The following is a 21,992-nucleotide window of genomic DNA, read 5'->3' as shown; positions in this document are numbered from 1 at the left end:
GATTAAATCATGAACACAAATAGAGCACTTGAGGACATACATACATTGAACAAAACATCTATAGATCATGTATGGACAAACTTAACGCAAGGTAAATATTATGCAACAACAAAATTTTGCTTATTGAAGTGACTCTTTCTTGCATTTGACACTAAAATCATAAAATGCAATTTTCACATGATTACTAGAAGCTTTGGGGACCCGCTGGGGGCAATTGCGATCTCATTAATTAATTAAGCAAGAAGATTCCTTCTCGCTACGGTTCAGAAAAGCAAAATATTGTTACGCCTTGGTTCCCACGCTGGATCCGGTCTGGCGCCAGCTCTCGTTGCATGCGCTTTGCCCCCTTCTGTGTACGCAACGACCTGCTACCCATGGCGACTTGCTGTTGTCCTGTTCAGCACCCTTGAGTGAGCGCATGCTGTCCATGGCGACCTGCTGCTATCCTGTGCAGTACCCTTGACTCTACATCCACAGGAGTAGCGCACGGAAGAGACCTACCCCACCACTAGCTTGCCCTCTTGCCACCCGCACTGCTTTTGCTCTCCACCTCTTTCTCACCAGCTAGCGTTCTGCTGAAGCATTGCATGACGTTCTTGAGAGGATGGAGCCCTGTTGTGCAGGTTCCCCAATAGCTCTACCCACATTCGACAGATATAGTGCCACAAAGAGAGAGAGAAAGAGAGAGAGCGAGATCCTGCTGCGCAGCTCCCTCCCTCACTCCGTATCCGTCACCATTTTTTGCACTCAATGTGTTGGCTGCAGAACGTTGTGCGATCGACAGCAGGCAAAAAATGCCTTTCTCCCTCGATCCGCGTGCGGATGAATCACTGCCCTCCACACGACATCCTAAAGTTTTTTCTCCAGAAGGCTACGACAAGCATCTTCTGTGATTCCAATTAATTTGTCCTGCTTGCAAGATTAGGACCACATACTAGAAGCTTTAAATATAGGCAACCAGTTACGAACCATTAAATCAAAACGTGAAGAGGTAATTAAAAAGTAGAATTTGCTTTAAAGTATACACACAGGTGACACTATTTGGTTGATTGCTGGGAGATGTGAACGAAACCTTAGGGTAGCTCAAAGGGAAATTTCTTGTGGCATTCATGGGTGAGTGAGCCTCTCCATACGGGTAGGCACCATAGAAATAGGTTTCGAGTGTGGGCACTTCAACAGTGTCCAAGTAAGTTTCTTGAGATGACCATACCTATTACCAACAATCCAACAAGTGATGAAATCACGAGACCTGCCCATGATGAGATGCACATAACCAAAAAAAAAAGAATCAAAATCTAGAGAAATTTAGTGAGAAACTTCAAATATAATCATTTTCCCTTATAATTTTCCGTTGTATAGATTTATCAAGTTTTTGGAAAGAAGTTTTTTTTTAGCACTGGCTCTATATGTGTGTGTGTGTGTGTGTGTGTGTGTGAGAGAGAGAGAGAGAGAGAGAGAGAGAGAGAGAGAGAGAGAGAGAGAGAGAGAGGAGGAGCATAGCTCTTGTCGAGAGCATGGGTCAGGGATGAGAGAGAGAGAGTAGAGCTCTCGCTACGAGTTAGAAGTGCAAGCCCAATTATTGTTCATGTGAGCACCATCTAAGAGGCAAACATAAGTGGTTTGCTTCAAGTAGACCAATGCAAGCCGGTTCCTTATATTGCACGCAATAATGAGAGCCATCACATGAGCCCCAACATGTCTGTTAGGGAAATGTGTTATATATGCACGCCTAGTGAAGGTAGGAGGACATGACTATAGACGCCAATGCAACCACCCAACCCTATGCCTCACTTACGAAAGCCTCAAATATGGCGCTTCTCCTCAGCTATAGAGCTTGCCTACATCGGACCTTTTGGGCAGCTCAACTTCATCATCCACTCTTGTCCTGGAGCACCAATGGCACCCTCATTCCCTTGTGCCATCATCTCCACTTCCTCGCATACTGTCATGGTTCTTTCTCCCAAGCCATGCTACAAACACCAGTTCGAACAGGTTGATCCAAAGCCACCCTGCTTGCCCCGAGAGAGAGAGAGAGAGAGAGAGAGAGAGAGAGAGAGAGAGAGAGAGAGAGAGAGAGAGAGAGAGAGAGTCTTCTTAGCACCATCACCCCGACAACAGGTGGAGCCCTTTTGAGAGTACCTTCAGGGTAATGCTCGAGGAGTAATGGTGCTTGGGTGGGAGGGCTGTTGTCGAGAGCCTCTTAGCTTGCAAGGTGCCAACAAACCACAAAGTCCTCAAATCCCTGCATTGCCAGAGGTCTCTCTCTCTCTCTCTCTCTCTCTCTCTCTCTCTCTCTCTCTCTCTCTCTCTCAACCTGCAGGTGTTCTCTGGCAACTTGCAAGCGTGGAGGCTTCAACCCGACGTGCGTAGAGGCTTGAAAGTTCATAGCTATTATCCAACGTGGCGCACTTCTCACTGCTGACCGTCCCACTTCCTACTACCTATCCAGTGTTCGTAGCCCGCCCGCAATTCAAGGTGTGTAGACCTGGCTGACATATGTGTCTGTGGTGGCAAATGCACGTGGTTGTCTGTGTGTCCGTGGCATGGGCCACGTTGGCTACAAGCAAGAGCTGAGAGAAAGCTTAAATCCATGCTTGCAGCCACATGAATCTTGGCCAGTGTCTTGTGTTTTAATAGGTAATATAGAATAGATATGGATATCTTCAAGATCTCATTAAGAAAAGAAATCTCTTCATTGCTTTTCCTTAGGATTCTTATCCCAGTCAACCAATAAAATAAATGACCACTAATTTCATATACCAATTAGAAACTAAAAATAAAAAAAATTATTTTTAAAATAACCTTCTCTTTTTCATTAGCAAAAAATGGAGGCTTCACTAAACCAACTCGGGCATGTCCGCCCGCCCACATGTTCTATGAATCAGCATGTGTGCTAAAAGGAGCTTGTCGGCTATACGTTTTTGACTCGGCCTGCATTCTGCGTGAGCCGACTGCTAAAACATCATTTCTTAAATTAATCGCATTTCTATGAAGAAAACGCCATCTTGGGAGCTGCGCAGAATCTTCTAATCGGAGGCAGAGCAGGTAAGCTCTCTCCATAGCTCTTTTGTTGGTCGATCTGTGTTGGTACACACACACACACACACACACACACACACAGAAACACCCACACTCTTAGTGTCACCGATCCGTGTTTCTGAAGGAACAAGAAGAAAAATGGTTTTTTGAGAGCCTTTGAAGACTTTGTGAGACAGCCTGAAGACTTGATTATGTAGGCGAGATGGCATAGTTGTGTCATGAAAGCAACTAGAAGAGATAACAGGCTGTGAAGAGAAGTCTCATCATTTACGGGTCAATTGTATATCTCGTAAATAACAAAACTAAGCACTACATAAAACACCCCTAAGGAAAATCATAGCTCTTTATAGACTCATCCAATCAACAATCTGGGTTAAATCCACAAAAATTTACCCCGGAGCCAGATTCTTATCTTGTATAGTTGGATGCATTGCTTGAGAATTCATGTTCGAAGGAGCAACTCCAGGCTTGGGACAATGCATGCAATCTATGGACAATGCTAAACTCATGTGGAAGGATTGCAAATGTAGCGGGCCTAAAGAGCTACATGAGAGTTGGCTACACGGTCCTCATCTCAATGAAGACATTCTTCAAGTGAAGGCCTCAACGGTAGCATAGAGAAGTAGATGACAAGTAGAACATAAATTGTGCGGCACAAACATAATAAGAAGCTCAACTAAACTCCACTGTGCCACCATTAGGTTTGAGGTGGAGTTGTGTGCTGCCCCTTATGGACACCTCCACTCTTTGCTCCTACCATTCTAACCCTTACCCTTGCTTCGATGCCCATCTCCCGCGCTTTTGACGTCTCTCGAAGCGTACAAGGATTTAACGCCCGGCTTATCGCTCTGGAAAATACAGCTCAGTCGACGACTGCGCGTATTTCCCAGGGCGAAACCCATCTCCAGCAATTGTAGATGTAGGTTGCTGCTTTTGGGCGTTCATAGGGTGGTCCTACTGTCACGATTCCATACAAAACCACTAATTTCTGAGGAAAAGAGAAAGACTGTATGGAATTGGCTGTAAATAACTGGCTTCACCAGTGACCGCGTATTTTGATCTCCATGGGGGAGGATTCAGACGATTCCTCTTTATTTGTGCAGTAAGGCGCTTACGTGGCGGTGCGATATGATAGAGAAGCCTATGACGTGGGCTGACTTTTGTGTGAAACTCAAGAAGGATTTCGCCAAAATGGATCCTTTGAAAACTTACGCCAAATTGCAGAGTCTTTCGATGAAAGCTCTGTCTTTTGATAAGTACACAACGGCTTTCAAAGAAGCGCTCACCTTCTGCAAGGTGGGTTCCACGCACGTTGTACACATGTACTTGCTGGGATTACATGAAGATTACCGTTGGGCCTTAATTAAAGACAAAGCCCCGACTGATGTCGAGGATGCAGCGGCAAAGGCTAGGACGTTCCATTCGATAAATGGAGCGAACTATGAGAAGGAAAGAAGTTCAAACCATCAATCCGGTGAGGGCGCTTTGAGGAACGACCCCTATTTCAACAAAGTGAGAAGATCGACATAGTACTGGGGACAGAAGATGGGCTGGTCCCCCCCCGTAATAGTATCTTTATTACTGAGGAGAAGTCTATACAAGCACTTGAACCGAACGTATTACCACGTTCGTTCTAGAATAAGACTTGATGGTTCCCGAAAGCCTCAGCTTCCGATTACTAGGGCAAAACCCTATTCCAAGGAACTTCCGTTCCTTATTCCAATTCCTCGAGAATCAAGGTTCTCGCCTCTGGATCTCACCTTCCAGACTCAGGGCATGGCATCCCTGCAACTCTTTTCCAACTCTCTTTTCAGAGTCCTCTTCCCGCAGAACAACTCTGCTTTCCCGGGCACGAAGTCCTTACTTGGGAATCCCAACTTCCGGATCACAACTTGAGAGACTACCTCTCTCCGATCCGTGGATCTACTTCCCAAACTCGGGTACGAAACCCTTGGGCTGATCTAGCTCTAGTTCCTCAGAGCGCTTTTCTCCTGCAGAGGCTCATACCTTCCTCTGCTCCTACTCCCTCACTAAGAGGAAGTACACCTGCAAACAAATACTCAGAGTTCATAACATGAAAATCGTTACCTTCAAAGTCTCGACGCTCAAAACGCAACTTTGTTCTCGAAAAGCAATTCCCTAGAAGAGATCTCTCCATAGAAAATCCTCTCTTCCAATCCTACACACAAGAGATGTGTTCTCGGGTTCCTTCTCGTAAATCAGCCCCGTCTATGACGTTTATGGGCTGAAAACATAGAAAAACAGCAACTTGTTGCGATGGAAACACGCTTCGTAGGCACTTCTTCGCGAGGGAACTCACGCACTGGGTCTTGGCGACATTTGGTACACTTGGGGCAGCCATGGGTATCACCGGCAACGTCTTCTTTACGGCTGAAATTTGTAGCAGCATCTCCTCCTTGCAAAGATTGGTCCTCTCCTCTGAGTGAGGGCATGTGATGCTTTTATAGCTCCTAGCCACGGGCACGAATAGCTGCTCGCGTAGAGATCGCGGTCGTTTTTAAATTTTTTTTTTTCTGTTCTGCCAGAAAAAGAGAGAGAGAAAACGCTGGCTGATCTGTTGCCTTATTTATCAGATGGCTGTCCACTTATTAAGTGGATGGCCTGCGTATTTTAAAAATAGTCTGAACTTGCCCAAAAACTCAATAAAACATTATAAGTTAAAAACAATGCTTTCACAGCACTTCCCAGGCGTCCCTGGATGCAATCACATGCACAGTTGCAATGCAGACATAGACTTCCTCGCGGGAAAGCATCTGCTTTCCCGAAAAGCAATCCCGCTTTCTCAAAAAGCATCTGTTTTTCCTCAAAGTTTCCTCTGAACCCATCTTCATTCAAGTGCTTGCTTTTTCCTTGTGCACAATTCTAACACAGTTCGGAATTTCCTCTCGACTATGGATATCCCCTTTCCGATGCACCCGTCACCCACCTTGTGACGCATCAGGAATACCCATCACCTAGTCCTTCCTACCGAACTTACGGTACAATCTCCTTCGCGATGCTCTATGTCACCCATCCTATGACGCATCAGAGATGTCCGTTCCCGGATGGTCGGATACTTCTTTCCGATGCTCCCTGTCACCCATCCGATGTGATACATCAGAAGCACCTGTTCCTGGTGGCCTTACAGATATTCCCTTTCACAGTGCTCCTGTCATTACTTTGAATGACGCATTAGGAATACTCCGTACTCGGATGTCTCCAGTGAGAAAAACCTTCTTACTTAAAATTCAAGTAATTCATTTAGAATTATTTTTCCTTGATGTTCCAAGCGAGAAAACCCTCTCACTTATAAATCCAATAATTCATTTAGAATTATTTTTCTGTTAGATAAAGCCAATTTAGCAACAGACTCTAACTGCTGAAATCTGAAAACGTTGATGCAAATGATGGTTCTGTCGCCAAGAAACTGCAAACGCTAGGGCGCTGTTCCAAAATGCTAGGCCTAATGAGGTATCTGTCGCAAAAACGCTAGGCAATCTGTTGCAGAAAATGCTAGGGCTGATCTGCTGCAAAAATGCTAGAGGTCTTGATGGTTGAGAAACGCTAGGTTGTCCTGCCGAGGGTCTCGTTGAGAAGGTGCACTGTCAGACACTTGGTCTTTGCTGCCTCTTCTACCAGAAAGTGCTAGCGCTAGCTTTCTTATATATTAACTTTGCAACTTTGCCCTACCCAGTTCCCAACAAAGTCACTTATTAATAATAAGTGAAAAATGACTAAAATATGGAAAATGGGTTCTGTGCACTGTAAAATGCTCATGATGGGTTTTGAATGTAATGCTGTGTGCAACCATTACTACTCTAAGTGGCTGGATATGCACGGTCTGCGAACAGAATCACAAAAGTGCCAGAGCACTTCCTAAGCTAACTGAACTGAACTGAACCCTTGTCATGAAGTAGCTTGTCCACGTACACATAGGGTTAGATGTGTACGTGACATCCCCTCCTTTTTAAAGTGAGAAACTGGTACCGAACTGTATGGCATCGAGGGAGATCGCCAACAGTGTCTGGAATCTTGGGAAGGACTCTTCGTCGGCCCACTATGATGCGTGGGTCATGCGATACTTGAACTTCATAAAGGTCTGCAACGCTTGCTTCTTTGGGCCGCGCCAAAAGCGACACAGTCATCTGAGGCTGCTTCAATGGTCCAACTGCGTTTATGGACGTAGGTCCACCTCCTTCAAGAATCTTTGAGGAGGAAAATTCCTGAAATCACTTCGAATACAAAAACATGAACATACCCATTCCATTTAGAGTCACTGGAAAAATACAAATCTTCTTTAAAGATTGGGCATGCAATGTAGATGAACAAAGAGACGGAGTGCCAAACCGTTCATCAAACACGCACAAAAAATGGAATCGAAACTTGTTTGTTTGATCTAAATCTATCAACTGTGGCAAATCATAATTAAAATGCCGATGCTTGATTGACAATCTTTCTTGTGCTCTTTCTAAGAGTGTGTCATGCCAGGGAAGAGACATGAAATCTGAATTCTTTGAATGTAAACATTTCTTCTTTTCAAGAGAGTTCCGCATACATCCGTGCACATCCATGAGTGAATCGTGTGCACCGTACAATATGGCATGCCTATGAAAAGAGAACACATAAGGACGGTGACGAAAATACAGAAAATCGTCACGAATGAAACACTCGAACAATGTTAGACTTATCATACGAACACACAATACTTCCTAAGGGGGTTCTTTGGACTTTGATTCGAGAGCCAAGATCGGTTCTTCGTGATTGATCGTATCTGCAATGAGGCTAGCTTCACTGGAAAACCATCATCCTTGTGAACAATCACATCTTTATCATGCAAATCATCATCCTTGTGAATAATCAGATCTGTATCATGCAAATCATGTGTGTCGTGCGTTGGAGAAGAAAAGACTGAGAGATTCTCCTTCTCCTGATTCTTTTCAATCGTCGCCTGCACATTAGAAATGAGAGATGAAGAATGAACAACTTCCTCCCCACGAATGACAATGGGAGTCACCTTTGGCATTGAAAGTAAAAGTATTGTCCGCCCAATCAATGAGAGGGTTATGCTCACGAAACCATCGCATACCAAGAAGCATATCACATCCTGAAAGAGGAGACACTACAAATTTTCTGCGGAAGGACACTTGTTGAACCGTGAATAACACATCAAGGCACTCTCCTGTAGTGAGAGAGTCCATCGGGAGCGAAGCTCGACACCTCGAAAGGAGATGTCTTGCGAACCTCCAAGTGGGCTCCTTCGACAAGAGAGTCACCAATCACATCATTCATACTACCAGAATCAAACAAGACCACCATGTGTTGACCATTCACTGACCATAACACTTCATGAGAGACTCATCAATGATAGGATCATGAGAAACTTGGGACACACGAGTGTTTTTATTTATGGCATTAACAGAGGATGTGGGTTCTGTGGGTTCTTTAGATTCGTTAGATTCAATCTTAGGACATGGTTTCTTTATATGACCCTTGACGTGAGAGTGATAACAACGACCTTCCTTAGAATAAATGACTTGTTCTTCTGTCGTGATGTATCCTCCTATGATTCCTTGTGTAGCTTTTCATTTGGGGTGAGCTTAGGTTTAGCAAGTGTGTTAGCTTTACCCTTAGATTCATTTTGAGAGTTCTTTTCCGAAAGACTAGTGGAAGATTGGTTAGAAGAGTTACTGTTCTTACTATCCTTATCGTTCTTACCGTTTTGAGGGTTCTGAGGAGTTTGAGAGGTACTTTGAGAAGACTTGTTCTCCTTAGGCTTTTCCTTGTTGTGCTTCATCTCTTGGGAGAGAGCAATTGCTACCGCCTTGTTGAGATCCACGGGGTCAAAGACTTCTACATCAAACTTGATATAGTCGTCCAATCCAAAAAGGAATGCCTCTTTGCGCTCATCATCCGATTTGCGTAATTGGGTGCCGAGCTGCAAACCACGATCAGAGAAAGACATAACTGGCATACCATTTTGCTTGAGACTACGCCAATCGTCTTTCAACCGTGCTAGGTACTATGGTGGCATAAACCGCGCCTTGAGCTTGTCTTGGAAGTTGGCCCAATTGAAGGCAAGGGGCGCGCCTTCTTCGGCTTCCTCTAGGTGCGCGGTCAATTGTGTGTCTTGATATGCGTGGTACCAATTAATGGCATCACCGGCAAGGTACATGGCTGCCGTCAAAACCTTGCTATTCCCTGTCTTTTTAGTTGTCGCAAAATAAGCATTAAATTGATGTAACCAAGAATGAATAACACTCGCATCCATCTTGCCGTCATACTTAGTGAACGTGATCTTCTCTGTGACGGGGTTGTTGGAGTCTGAATCTCTACTTGAGCTACTTGATGAACTATCAACATCTTTGACCGACTCGGGTTTCGAGGTAAGTACTTGTAGGACCAACTCTTGCATGCGTTGATCTCTCTGTGCCTCACGCTCTAACTCCAAGGCCGCTCGTTTGTCTTTGGCCGCAAAGCGCACTTGCTCGCGCTCACGCTCACGCTCCAAGGCTAACCGTCTTTCTTCGCGCTCGCGATCCAAGATGGCCTTTCTTTCCTCAGCTGCCAAGCGTGCTTGCTCACGCTAGCGATCCAAGGCTGCGTGTTGTGCTTCTTGTTGTAACATCATGTCCATCATCGTTTTGACCAAAGCCTCCATAGGATTTGGTGCAAACCGTTGCGTAGATGGGGAAGGGGGAGGGTCGGAAAAACCTCCCGGTGGGGAAAGTTCTTCACCACCTCCATGCTCACCACTTTCATGCAAAATATCCATTCCGCTTCGGGTGATGATGATACATTGAGATCTTGGGTTCTTAAGTTCACAAGGAACTTGGGGTCTTGAGGTTACGCCCAAGTAGACTTGGGTTACGTGCGACAAACAAGCAAAAAAAAAATCTTGTGGTTTTTTCCTTGAGTGATACAGAATACTACCAAAGCTTTGATACCAATGTAAGGTGCAGCGGAAGTGAATGTTGAACTTTGCTCAAGATGAGTGCTTTGAATTGTGCTCAAGGGTACCTTTTACTTACGGAAGGGAGAGCCTTCCGTTCCTTTAGTGAGAGAGTGCAAATGATCACAAACAAAGTGGATAAACACTGTGAAAGAAGGTGTTGAGACTGAGAGATAGAGAGAGAAGAATACGACACCAGAATGTTGTCAAACCCTCCTCCAAGGGCCCCACTCTCTATGGCGAGAGAGGTCTATGCTATTGATTGCGCAAATCTCGTACAATGGTCTAAATGCAATGGACTTGCCGACGATGTTGACGAGGATGACGACGAAGACGAGACGGGTTGAAAATTGAAAATGCTAGGGGCTGAATTCTGCAAATTTGCTATCTGCTGAATTCTGACTCTATGTGGTGACGACGACATTGACGACGACGCGACGACGATGTGCTGAAAACGCAGATGCTGAAATCTGCGAATAGCGGGCTGAATCTGCAAATGTTGGCTGATCTGACCGTGCGGCGAGGATCTACTACGGGAAGGTGAGATCTGCGAGGTTTGGGAGCTGCGGTGTGGGTTCTGTCTGCTGAAATCTGAAAACGCTGATGCAAATGATGGTTCTGTCTCCAAGAAACTGCAAACGCTGGGGCTGGTCTACTGTTCCAAAAACGCTAGGCCTGATGAGGTATCTGTGGCAAAAACGCTAGGCAATCTGTTGCAGAAAACTCTAGGGCTGATCTGTTGCAAAAACGCCAGAGGTCTTGCTGGCTGAAAAACGCTAGGTTGTCTTGCCAGGGGTCTTGTTGAGAAGGTGCGTAAAATGCTCATGATGGGTTTGAATGTAATGCTGATGATCATGCTGTGTGCAACCAGAGAAAATGCAACTACTTTAAGTGCCTGGACATGCACGGCCTACGCACAGGCCGCGCATAGATACCATAACACTTCCTAAGCTGACCTGAACCTTGAACATGAAGTAGCTTGTCCACAGGCACATAGGGTTAGATGTGCATGTGACATTTCAAGTTAGTAGGGTTAGGTTTTAGTAAGAATCCTAACCCCTTCTCTATTTTAGGCCCCTTGGCCACACTTTTTGAGTTCAATTCAGTTCTTCTTGTTCTCTTGGCCAGCTCTTTCGAGTTGGGCACATCACATCATCACTTCGTGACAGATTCTGCTCTGCTCCTCTGCATAGTAGGATGCCAAAGAGTAGCGTCATCACTTCGTGACAGACTTTGCTCTGCTCCTCTGCATAGCAAGATGCCACAGAGAGAGAGAGAGAGAGAGAGAGAGAGAGAGAGAGAGAGAGAGAGAGAGTCCCTTGCACATATTTAAAGGCCCTTGGCCCCCCAAAGCATTTTAAAAAAAAAGGAATTGCATCCAAAAGCAACAGGTCCAAAATCAAGCATCCAGTGGCCTGTGCGTACGCAGTCTTATGTATATTTTCAAGAGCAATATGAATCTGAGGATAGCTGCTTTGGAGGTCAATGCGAATGAAAATTTGTGCCCCTTGTAGCTTATCTAAAATATCATCAATTTTAGGAATTGAAAATTTGTTCTTGATTGTAATCTTGTGTAGAGAATGATAATCAATGCACATTCGGAAAGTGCCGTCTTTCTTTTGAACAAGCAAACTGGTGAACAATATGGAGAAGTACTAGGTTAAACAAGACCCTTTTCTTGTTGTAATAAAGTAACTACGTAAGAAGGTGGTTGATTTGGAGGTGAGTTTCTCGGAATTAGATCTATACAATGATCTTCCAGTCTCTCAAGAGGTAATTCATCGGGGAGAGTGTCAGTAAAGCAATCCCGGTATTGATTAAGAAAAGTTGGGCGATCTTTATGTAAATTGACAAGACATGTTCACCGCTCATCTCTCTCTCTCTCTCTCTCTCTCTCTCTCTCTCTATGACAAAAATCAAGTAAGTAGAAAGACATTTCTTTATTTTTCTTTTAATAGTGATGTGGCTGACCATGGGTACGGGCTAATCACTTGATGCTGCCGTCCTTTAAAACAGAAAGGACAATTTCGTGCTTACATAGTCTAGGATAGGATGAATTTTGTAATGCTAGGGCATACCTAAAATAACATCACATCCTTGGATTGGAGCTACTAGGAAATACTCTCGATCAAAGTACTTGCCGATCTTCAAATTTGGATGTCTCCTTGAACAGGCGTAGAGTTCGTGGTCAACCCGCAAAGGCTGAGCGAGAGCTACAGATGCTGAGGTGTCCAACGAAATAAAGTTGTTTGTCGAGCCTAGATCAAATAAAATAAGGACTCTCTACCCATTCAAGCTACCCCATCCCTTTAAGAGCTGCTGTTTACCTTTCTCCTTCCTTGTGTTGGCTTGTACATCAGGGATTGAGTTTGAAGCAGGAGGTGGAGTGTCTTTCTTGAGATGTGGGCAATTTTATTTCCTGTGGCGTTTTTCACCACAAAAGAAACATTTGCCCTCATCCAAGTAAGCCTTTAGTTGAGAGGGAGTAAAGTAACTCAGCACGCTGAACTTTGTGTTGATGTATGCTCATGTGTGTGTGTGCGTGTGGTGTGTGTTGTGTTGGGGAGCATATGTTAGTACCTAGTTCTACACCCACTATTGGGCACTGACGACGTTAGTGGGGATGTCGTGGTATTTAGTCAATACTATGCATGATGGAGCTGATGGTTATATTGTCTTGTGGGTGACTACCATGGGTCTATACCTTGCACTTTCCTTCAAGGGTGAATCTGGGCTTATCCTGGATTCATCTAGGTATATATATATATTTACTTTTCTCAGCTCCCTCTGGCTTCTTGTCTTGACCTTTGGGCTGATCTGAAGGCCTCTTTTGAGAGGAGGTATCTGTCTCAGTAGAGAGAGGCCTTGGGAGAGCATTGCTATGGATCTCAACTTTTGATCTTCCAAAGACACAAATTAGACATGATGGCATTTTTGAGCTATTGTGAATAGATGCAACAAGTAGTCTCACTTTGTTCCAGGAAAGAAGACAATCAAAGCAAATTATATGGAAAATTTAGTCATTTCATATCTTTTGATATCATGGAATGTGAGAGTCTATTGTGTCATACAGAATCCCTAGGATGACCGATTTGTTTCGAAGAGCATTTTGTGAGAATCTGGTACTATACTCAAATTTGCTTCATCTTTTCATACACTAATAGGTGTCAATCAGAGATTAGCAATTTAGTGGTTTTGGATTTATTGAAGTGTTAGGTCTTTCACCAAAATTTTGTGTGGGATAAGCTCCTACCTTCATACATCTATTGGGAAGATAATTGTGTAGGATGGCAAGAATTTTACCATCTTGTGATAGTGAATGTCCAACTCCTCCTCTTATAGCGTGAAATGCGGTGTCTAAGTCCAGTCTGTTGAAGAAAATAATCCAATTGAGGTCAAGAAAGAGGCTTGTTGAGAAGATTGACAAGATTGTTTATGGTAGGTTAATACTCAAAAGTTGGTATGACCATTGTCACAAGATTGTGCACCTCAAGTCTAGATTCTGTCGCGTGACGAGAGATATTCACTTAAAATACTTCACAACTTTAAAATCACAGTTTAATTTAGTCGACATGGCCCGGCGTAGGTCCGTGCCAAGAGAGATTGGCCCCAAAGTCTGGCGCCCCTTTCGGTACTTCTTTTTTGTTAATCTTTGAGCAAAGTACAACTCCCGTAGGTGACCTCCGCTTTTAGACTCTGCGTCCAGATGCTCTGAAGAGTGAGGCCCTTAGGGCTCTTTTATTCTTAAAAGGGATGCCAAAAGCAGAGCCCCAAAAGCAGTTAAACTAAAAAACAACTTGATCCAAAAGCTTTAAACTTAAAAGCAATAATCTCCCAAAAAGCAATGGGCTCCATAAGCTGTCAAAAAGCAGTTAGCGTAATTTGCGAAAATCCGTATAGTTTGTCACGCCAGCAGCTGTCAGCGCAGAACACGGAAATCCATAATGTCTGCCACGTCAGCATGTCAGTGCAAATCTTGGAAATCCGTATTGCCTGTTGCCACGTCATTTGTCCGCCTGCACTGTCTGCTACCACGTCATGAGTTTGTGACATACCTCCCTCTTGAAAGAATTGTAATCGTCCTCGATTATACCTGCAAAACAGCCAGAGGCCATAAACCAGTTTAGTAGACACTGACTCTAAGTACCAACGCACTAGATACGACACATCTAGCATTTGTACAAAGACGACAGTCACATCACTGCACATGACATCACATGACAATCAATCACAAAAACATTCATTCCAAAGCTCAGACCATGACTGCCAGCAATGTATTTAGTAACCGCATCTAGATCCATTTCGGACCTCACTGATGTCGGATTAACTAATCCCATATTACGATCATGTCTATAGAGATTTTCAACTCAAGAACTATCGTGTGCAAGTAGTCATTCGTCTCAAGCAATGTCGTGTGCGAGAATTGTTCACCTCAAGCACTATTGTGTGCAAGTATCTGTCACCTCAAGCACTGTTGTGTGCGAGAATCTATCACCTCGAGCACTGTTGTGTGCGAGAAATCTTTTCTGGGAGTCCCAATCCATCACCAAGTTAATACTAAACAGAGTGGTTTAATCATTCATTCGATTGAATCAGTTGTGATCCATGATTCGTTATCAGGTTCATTCGGGAGCTGTCATTGCTCCAAAATTGTCATCATCATCTCATTCTCAATCCTATTGTCTATTCACAAATAGGATGTTCTTCCATATTAGTTTCATTCAAAATTCATGATACTTATCGGATTCATTTTGGAGCGTTCATTGCTCCCCATTGCATTCATCATCATCGATTTCATCTGTTATCTGCACACAACCAGCAAGTTCTTCAGACAACATTAATCTTATACATAAATCAAAATCATCTTCGGAAATTCCTATTTCAAAGTTCTTTATTCACAAACTTAGTTTATACTGAATACAGTGTTTCAATCATCTGGTCATTTCATCCGTCCAGAAGTCTTGATGCACCTAGATCCTTGTGTAGCCATCTCATCATGCAGGAACTCTTGATGCGCTCACCACAGTATCCAGTCATCTCATTCATATGGGAATCTTGACGCACTAGAATTATTCAACATGCGTCATCATTCATTCATTCAAATTCATCACTCTTATCTCGAATCGAAAGGATATCCGATTCATTCCTGAGCTGTGGGGTCGCTCCCGATCTCACCATCTTATCCTTGATTTCAACTGCAAAACATGCAAGGAGATGACTCACCTCGTTGCAAAAGAGTGGATGTCCAGCTCCATGCTTCCCAATCCATACAGAAGCGAGTTCCTCACTCCTATTTCAGGTTATCTGTTCATAAACAGCCAGATTTTCAGCACATCAATGTCTCTTTCAGTGTCCTTTCCAGTATTTGGTTCATCTTCTGGTCAACAGCTTTGTTCCAGCTCTTCCTGCGAGTAAAGCTTCCGCTTTTTTGCACTCGTATGTCCTTTCAACTTTCTTTTCTTCCTGAGAGGAGAATCAATGGCCTCGCGTCATCTTGAGTGAATCTCATCGATCGGGTAATCTTCAGGTGTTTCGCAAATCTCGGGTCTCTGGAGTACTTCATCAATCTTTTCACACCCATGTCAACCTGCAGTTGACGTTTGTACTCTTTTGCCAAGAATTTGTCCAAATTTTCATTCTTTTCTTCAGTTCCCGCGTCGGATTTCAACTTTTCTTTGCCTTCCCGTTGAGAGTTGTTATTTCCATCAGATTCTTCACGAGAACCCATGTGTAATCTGGGAATTCTTAATGGCTTTATGCCGTGTAAGACAGAGCGATGAAGACGAGTCGCCCGAGGCACGATGAAGTAAGGGTGGGAGTGCCTAATAAGTCTGAGGTCGTGACACGAAGATTCTTCACTAACAATTTCTAAAATTGTGCCCAAGTGCCATGTATGCTCTTTAATTGGATCGATATGCTTTGAGAAAAGCACACGCCTGATGCTCAGATAGCAGAGTCCTTGTGTGAGGCGGATCCTCCATTTGTGTCTATTGCTGATGCAGGTAACGACGACGAAAAGAAGAGGGCAAGAGCGATGGAATGCAAAAAACTGCACGTCCACCACCTCCTAGAAGAGGGAACACATGGGTGAGAAGGTGGGGGAGAGGGGAGGGTGGTAAGTAGTGAGCTAGAAGAGGGGGAGGAAGAGGCTGCGCATGCATGGGCGAGGGCCTTTTTTGGTGGGGGGGGGGGGGGGGTAGCGAGCTTGTTTTCGGCTCAGGTTAGAGTAAGTTAAAGTGTAGACGTTCTAGTCATGCTATTTTTAATTGTCACCCTTTAATTTATTGAGTAAAGCAAAGATTCTAATTTTGTTGTAGGGTATTTGTAGGTGCAAACAACTTGGATAGGAAATTTATTGCTCTTGGAATAAGTTTGAACTTTGTGGGCTTAGCAGGTGTAAGCATGGGGATTGGATTGCAAGCACTAAAGAAGTTTGATGCATTTCCACATGCAGAAGAACACTTGACTTTGAAGACTTCTTCTGGTGCTATAGGTATTTTTGATCTTGTTTATATTCTTATCCAAAATTATTAGGGATTTGCTTGACATGCTATGGTTATTTCCAAATTATTAGGTTATTTCAACAAATGTATTTGCATCGCTTTTCTTCAATGCTTCCTATATGTTTGTATGAAGGATTGTTGCTCTCCTCCTCCATTTCTTCCGCTTTGTACAATAGCATAATTAGTAGGATACTACAGCATAACTAGTAGGATAATTCACGACAAAGAAGTCAAAGAGGAAACGCGAAAAGGTGAGCACCTCCTTATACAAACCACAATAGAGGAGGAGAAGATGAGACAAGCACGACGTCTCAATGTGCGAGCAACGGGCATCATAGAGACACCTACCTCTACCTCTGAAGAATATGCCAAAGAGATTTGCCTCAAGCTCGTACAAAAACCACTCCCTCCCGTTCGCCAAGAGATGGAGAGCAGGGAAGGACACCACAAAAAGAGAGCTCTCATCCTCCACTTTCTCAATGAGGTGGAGAGGACCATCTTCATGAGGAAGAGGGTGGCATTACATGTACTACAGGGGCCGCCCATATACCTTGACGATGATCTCACACACATGCAAATTGAGCATCGATTGGCATGTATGCCTCGAGTACTACAGGCCCGCAATGAGGGCAAGAGGGCCATCTAGAGAGATGGTCGTGTCATCATTGATGGCAAGGTCACCGACTAGTGACTCGGCCTATGAGACACCTCACTCAGAGATACACATGGTGGTATGGAATTGTAATGGTTCCTTGTGGACACATCCAGGGAGACTAGAGGAGGTGATGGAGGATGGAGACATCATACTTCTCACAGAGACACATGAGAGTCTGGAGAGAGGATTGGCGAGAGTACAAGTGTGGGAGTCCTCACATAGGAAGTGTATGCGCCACCACCTTCAAGAAGGGCATGCCATAGCATACGAGAGTCGAAGACTGAACTCTGATGAGCGTTATATGCAGCTTTGTGTCCCTTATCCAAATCTTTTTGTGACGGAGTATAAATATCTATGTGGTGCGAAGGGAGTGGAGCTACAGGGCAAGATACTGATCTTGGCGAGAGACCTAGAGGCATGAGACATGTGGATGAGAGTGGAGCTACATGAGGGGACCTTCATCTACATCGCCTTATGCTATTTTGCCCCATCAGGATCCAAAATTGCTACAGTCACAGGAGACGCAGTAGGGGGCGACACAATGGTTCACGAGAGAGACAGAGAGGTAGAGCAAGAGACACTGTGACCTTATGCATGCCTGACAGATGGGATCATGGAGTGTACTAGCCTCGGTGAAGTCTTCCTCATGGGGGACTTCAATGGGCGGACACAAAGCAGACAGTGTGAGACATATGACTTGACTTCGAGCTTCTACATCCACTAGATGAGGGAGGAGTAGCGAGGACATCAACAAACATAGCAGTCCCCACATCTTGTGGGAGACACCTACTCAAAATGGGCTCAGAGCATCGTTTCGTTATTTATAGCGGGATGACCTAGTCGCCCAACTCAAGAGGCCTCACCTGCATCCCATCATCGGCACCGCAAGGGGAAGCACAATGGACTATGTCATTGGATCTAGAGACGTGCACACATGATCACATCTTGTTCCATCTCACCCATACCTATAGGAGCAGATCATACCTACATTTCTCTCTCCTTGGATACCATCACATACCCCAACCACCTCCCCATCCACACCACCATCTACTTTATGCATGCTCTCTTTGACATATGCACTCAGCACGTCTATAGTGGCATATATTAGCTTGATCCATTCGCACCCTTCGACCCACTCACTACACAGCTCTCATGTGTTTTACATGATTTGGCTCTCAATAGCTTTCCGCATCACAAACACACATGCCCCAGAATAGATGGTATGATGACGAGTGTAGAGAGCTATACAAGTGCCTATGCGCACAACGTGCTCTAGGCGAGATCACGGGGGGAGAGAGGCCCGAGCGTCGATTACCAGAGCCTCGCCCATCCACCCCGATTGAGGACCCACAAAGATGGCATGATTATGCATAGAGGCTCTACTAGATCCCAGGACAACCACCCATACGAGAACTTGCGGGACCACGCCTGACCACCTCTACTTTCTTCATAGTAGGTATGGTAAAGAGAGCTATACGTCGCCTACAACATGGACGCTCCACGTATCACACAGGTATGCAAAGTGAGCACCTTATATATGCTGCAGATACACTAGCCTCTTTGATTGCAATGCTTTGCAATAGAGCATTGGCGGAGGGATTGCCTTCAGAGTGGACAATGCACACCATTGTCCCTATGGACAAGTCCAGGGATCCACTTGACTCGGGCAACTATAGGACTAGCCAAGCTTTATGGAGCAATACTAGAGGTGGAACTGAGTTCTTATGCAGGGCGTGAGTGCTTATGAGCACCAGGATAGGCAATCAGACCGGCCTTCTCCACCATTGACCATATTTTCAATCTGCGCTGCCTAATTGATTAGACGAAGGTGCGGAAGAGACGTCTCCACTGCTGCTTCGTGGATTTCTGCAAAGCCATTGACACAGTACCACGAAACAGTCTCTTCCATCGCCGTCTGTCACTGGGAGTTCTTCGGAGATGATCTGGGGGGTTCTCTCTCTGCGAGCTCGTCTCAGCTAGGGTACGTTGTCAAAGAGGCACCTCACCATCTCTTGCTAGCACCATTGGTGTGAAGCGAGGTTCTTATTTTCCATACATCCAGGTAGGTCAGGAGCAAAGCATGTTTTACACTAGTAGGGGGGCAAGTTAATGTCATTGACTCGTATGTATACTTGGGGATCGCTTTTACCACTACTACAGGATGATTCTCTATGGTGACTGCTGCCAGAGATAGGATGACACGAGGGTACACGACAATGGCGATGCTAGAGCGTCGATGCCATTACGCACAATTTCAGGAGCTCCGCACCAAGGCTCTTCGACACACTAGTCACCCCAGCTCTCATGCATGTAGCACCAGTTTGGGCACCGGGCCTTACAGGATCCTGGTGGACACAAGTTGAGAGACCACAGATCATTATGCTATCCCGCTTGATATGTGGGAAACCCTCAATGCCACGACATCTTCAAAGCAGAGATGCACCACCCATGCTAGTGGAGGCTCTTTTTCAAACAGTATGTTTTATCCAAAGAGTACGACTACTCCCCCTGATAGATGATCATATTGAGCACTTGAGGCATTCCGAAAGCTGGTGGAGATTGGAGAGAGTGGATCATGGTATGCACAGATGACACAGTTGTTGGGTTAAAGGCCTAAATAACCCCTTTTTGTACATTTTTATACTTTGCCTGGACACATTTTTTAAAGGTCACTTATAATAAAAGTGGGAAAACCCAAAACTCACTTATTGAGTTTTCCCCAAAAACGTGAGCTCTCTCTCTCTCTCTCTCCCTCTTCTTTTGCTAGCGCTTCCTCTCCTACTGCTCTTCGCCTCCCCTCTCTGTACACACACTGCACTTCCTCGCGTGCTCTTTCACTTGCACACACCTCCGCGCGCTCATCAACTGGTATCAGAGCCCATTTAGGGTTTGGCCCAAAACCTGCAAATGCTGATTTTCAGCCAAGAGGATCAACTTTGACGCGAAGAGTTGCCGTTTCATCGCCAAGGGATCGTCCCCGGACACTAGTGGGCCCCCGGGCTTGCACTTTTGACCTAAAACAGGCTGAAAACAGGTAAAAATCAGCAAATTACAGGTCATTACAGCAAAACGTAGGTATTGCAAAGCATGTATTAAGGTGTGCGTTCGCATTCCCTCGGTCCATACTGCCCGAAAACACTGAAATTGCCGAAAACAGGTCGTCAAAACAGGTGGTTCCAACAAATTTCAGATTTGCGCAGGTTTTTTGCAAGTGTATTTCGATGTATATACAATGGGGAAAGTGCAAATCGCTCTAATTTATGCACATTGACCTCGTCTTGCCTATGTATGACCATCTGTGGGCCAATTTCATGCAAAATTGATGCAACAAATTGGGGCTTTTGCTCATACATGCTTCTAAAGGCCGTGTTTTAGCCTTATGTATGTCCTGTGAGGGTAAAAACAACCAAAATTGTTGTTTTTGGGCAGAAATTAGCTTGCTGAAATTTTCTGCGCAGAAAATTCAGAACTCGATTTTTGTGCCTAAACTGACCCGTTTTGCCTCGAATTGCTCCTGTGACTATTTGGAGTTGTTGTACACACTCCTGTGAGGCTGTACTTCGTTTTTGGTGCGTTTTGCCCAAAATTTCAGCAAGTTAGCTCTCCTTTTGTGCAGCTATGGCATCATCCTCCTCGGACGTGAAGAATCTCTTTGAGATCCGGCGCTTCGAAGGTACAGGTTTTGACCTATGGAAGGACATAATTCAAGGAATTCTCTTCCTTAAAGACTGTGACAGGGCATTAGAGGAACACAAGCCAGAGGACATGTCTGATGATGCATGGGCCACTTTGAACAAGAAGGCCATTACTTACATAAAGATGGCTGTTTCTGACGAGATCTTGGTAGATCTCAAAGGTCTTATGACTGCTTTTAGTTTGTGGGCAAAGTTGAAGGCAACGTATGAAAATACAACGCCGGTCAATCAAGTGCATTTGATGCGAAAACTTGTTGGCATGCAATTGGATGAGTCAAAGAGTGCTGCAGAGCACTTGTCGTCGTTTACAGGTACTTTGTCGCAGTTGCAAGATTCAGGCATGCCTCCCTTTGATGAGAAGCTGAAAGCTATCTTCTTGCTTATGACCCTACCCGATTCTTGGGAGACATTGGTGGTTTCACTGTCTAATAACCCCAATCTGACCTTTGATGGTGTTAGGGGTTCTATTCTCAATGAGGAAATCAGGAGGAAAGCAAGTGGAGAGGGAGGCAGCTCAACCAACATCGTTAGAGGCAGAACAGAGAAGAAGAATAACTATGCACAGAGGAGTAAGAGTAAGAGCAAGGAAAGGGGAAATGCCAGCAAAGTCAAGGGTGATGTGACATGCTATCAATGTGGTAGGAAAGGTCACAAGAAGCCCGATTGCAGGTATTATAAGGCAGAGTTAGAAAGAAAGAAGAATGGCGGAGACAAAAAGAAAGAGAAGAAAGAAGTCAAGACAGATGCAAAGGACAGCTCTAAGGACAAGGAGAAGGCCAATGTGGCCTCTAGTGTTGTTATTGAGGAGTTGTCAGATGTAGAGGACATCCTATGTGCTACTTTGTCAGCTGATGATGCTCATGAGTTTGATGCCTCTCTCTATGTTCATACACAGGACATGCAGATCACTAAGAGTGATCTTATTGATGCTTTGTTAACTGTGAATGATGCATTGTCCCAGACTTGGATTGTTGATTCCGGTGCTTCATTTCATGTGACTCCTATCAAGGAGTGTTTCTCTACTTTTGATGCGGGCAAGCGTGGCCATGTATACCTTGGAAACAATCATGCATGTTCCATTTAGGGTATTGGCACTGTGCATCTCTCCATAGATGGCACAAATGAGCTTGTCTTGCATGATGTTCGATATG

General features: G+C 44.7%; 1 protein-coding gene across 3 annotated transcripts in view; it reads left to right on the top strand.

Moving 5' to 3' along the window:
• The first annotated feature begins 2,888 nt into the window (after positions 1-2,888).
• LOC147451949 (Endoplasmic reticulum vesicle transporter protein) overlaps positions 2,889-21,992 on the top strand; it is a 106,533-nt gene continuing 87,429 nt past the window's right edge. The window contains exons 1-2 of one of the 3 annotated variants that reach the window (XM_086517810.1): positions 2,889-3,045; positions 16,383-16,481. In XM_086517810.1, the coding sequence (XP_086373936.1) occupies positions 16,391-16,481 (91 nt within the window). In that variant the 5' untranslated portion in view covers positions 2,889-3,045; positions 16,383-16,390. Of the gene's footprint in view, positions 3,046-16,379; positions 16,482-21,992 lie in introns of all 3 variants that reach the window. The other 2 variants (XM_086517811.1, XM_086517812.1) reach the window with 2 other exon arrangements.

This window comes from Adiantum capillus-veneris, chromosome 8, assembly GCF_014529385.1.
Source record: "Adiantum capillus-veneris isolate H3 chromosome 8, ASM1452938v2, whole genome shotgun sequence".
Classification (NCBI taxonomy): Eukaryota; Viridiplantae; Streptophyta; class Polypodiopsida; order Polypodiales; family Pteridaceae; genus Adiantum; species Adiantum capillus-veneris.
Note: the sequence above shows the minus strand (reverse complement) of the source record. Positions and strands in the feature narration are given on the sequence as shown.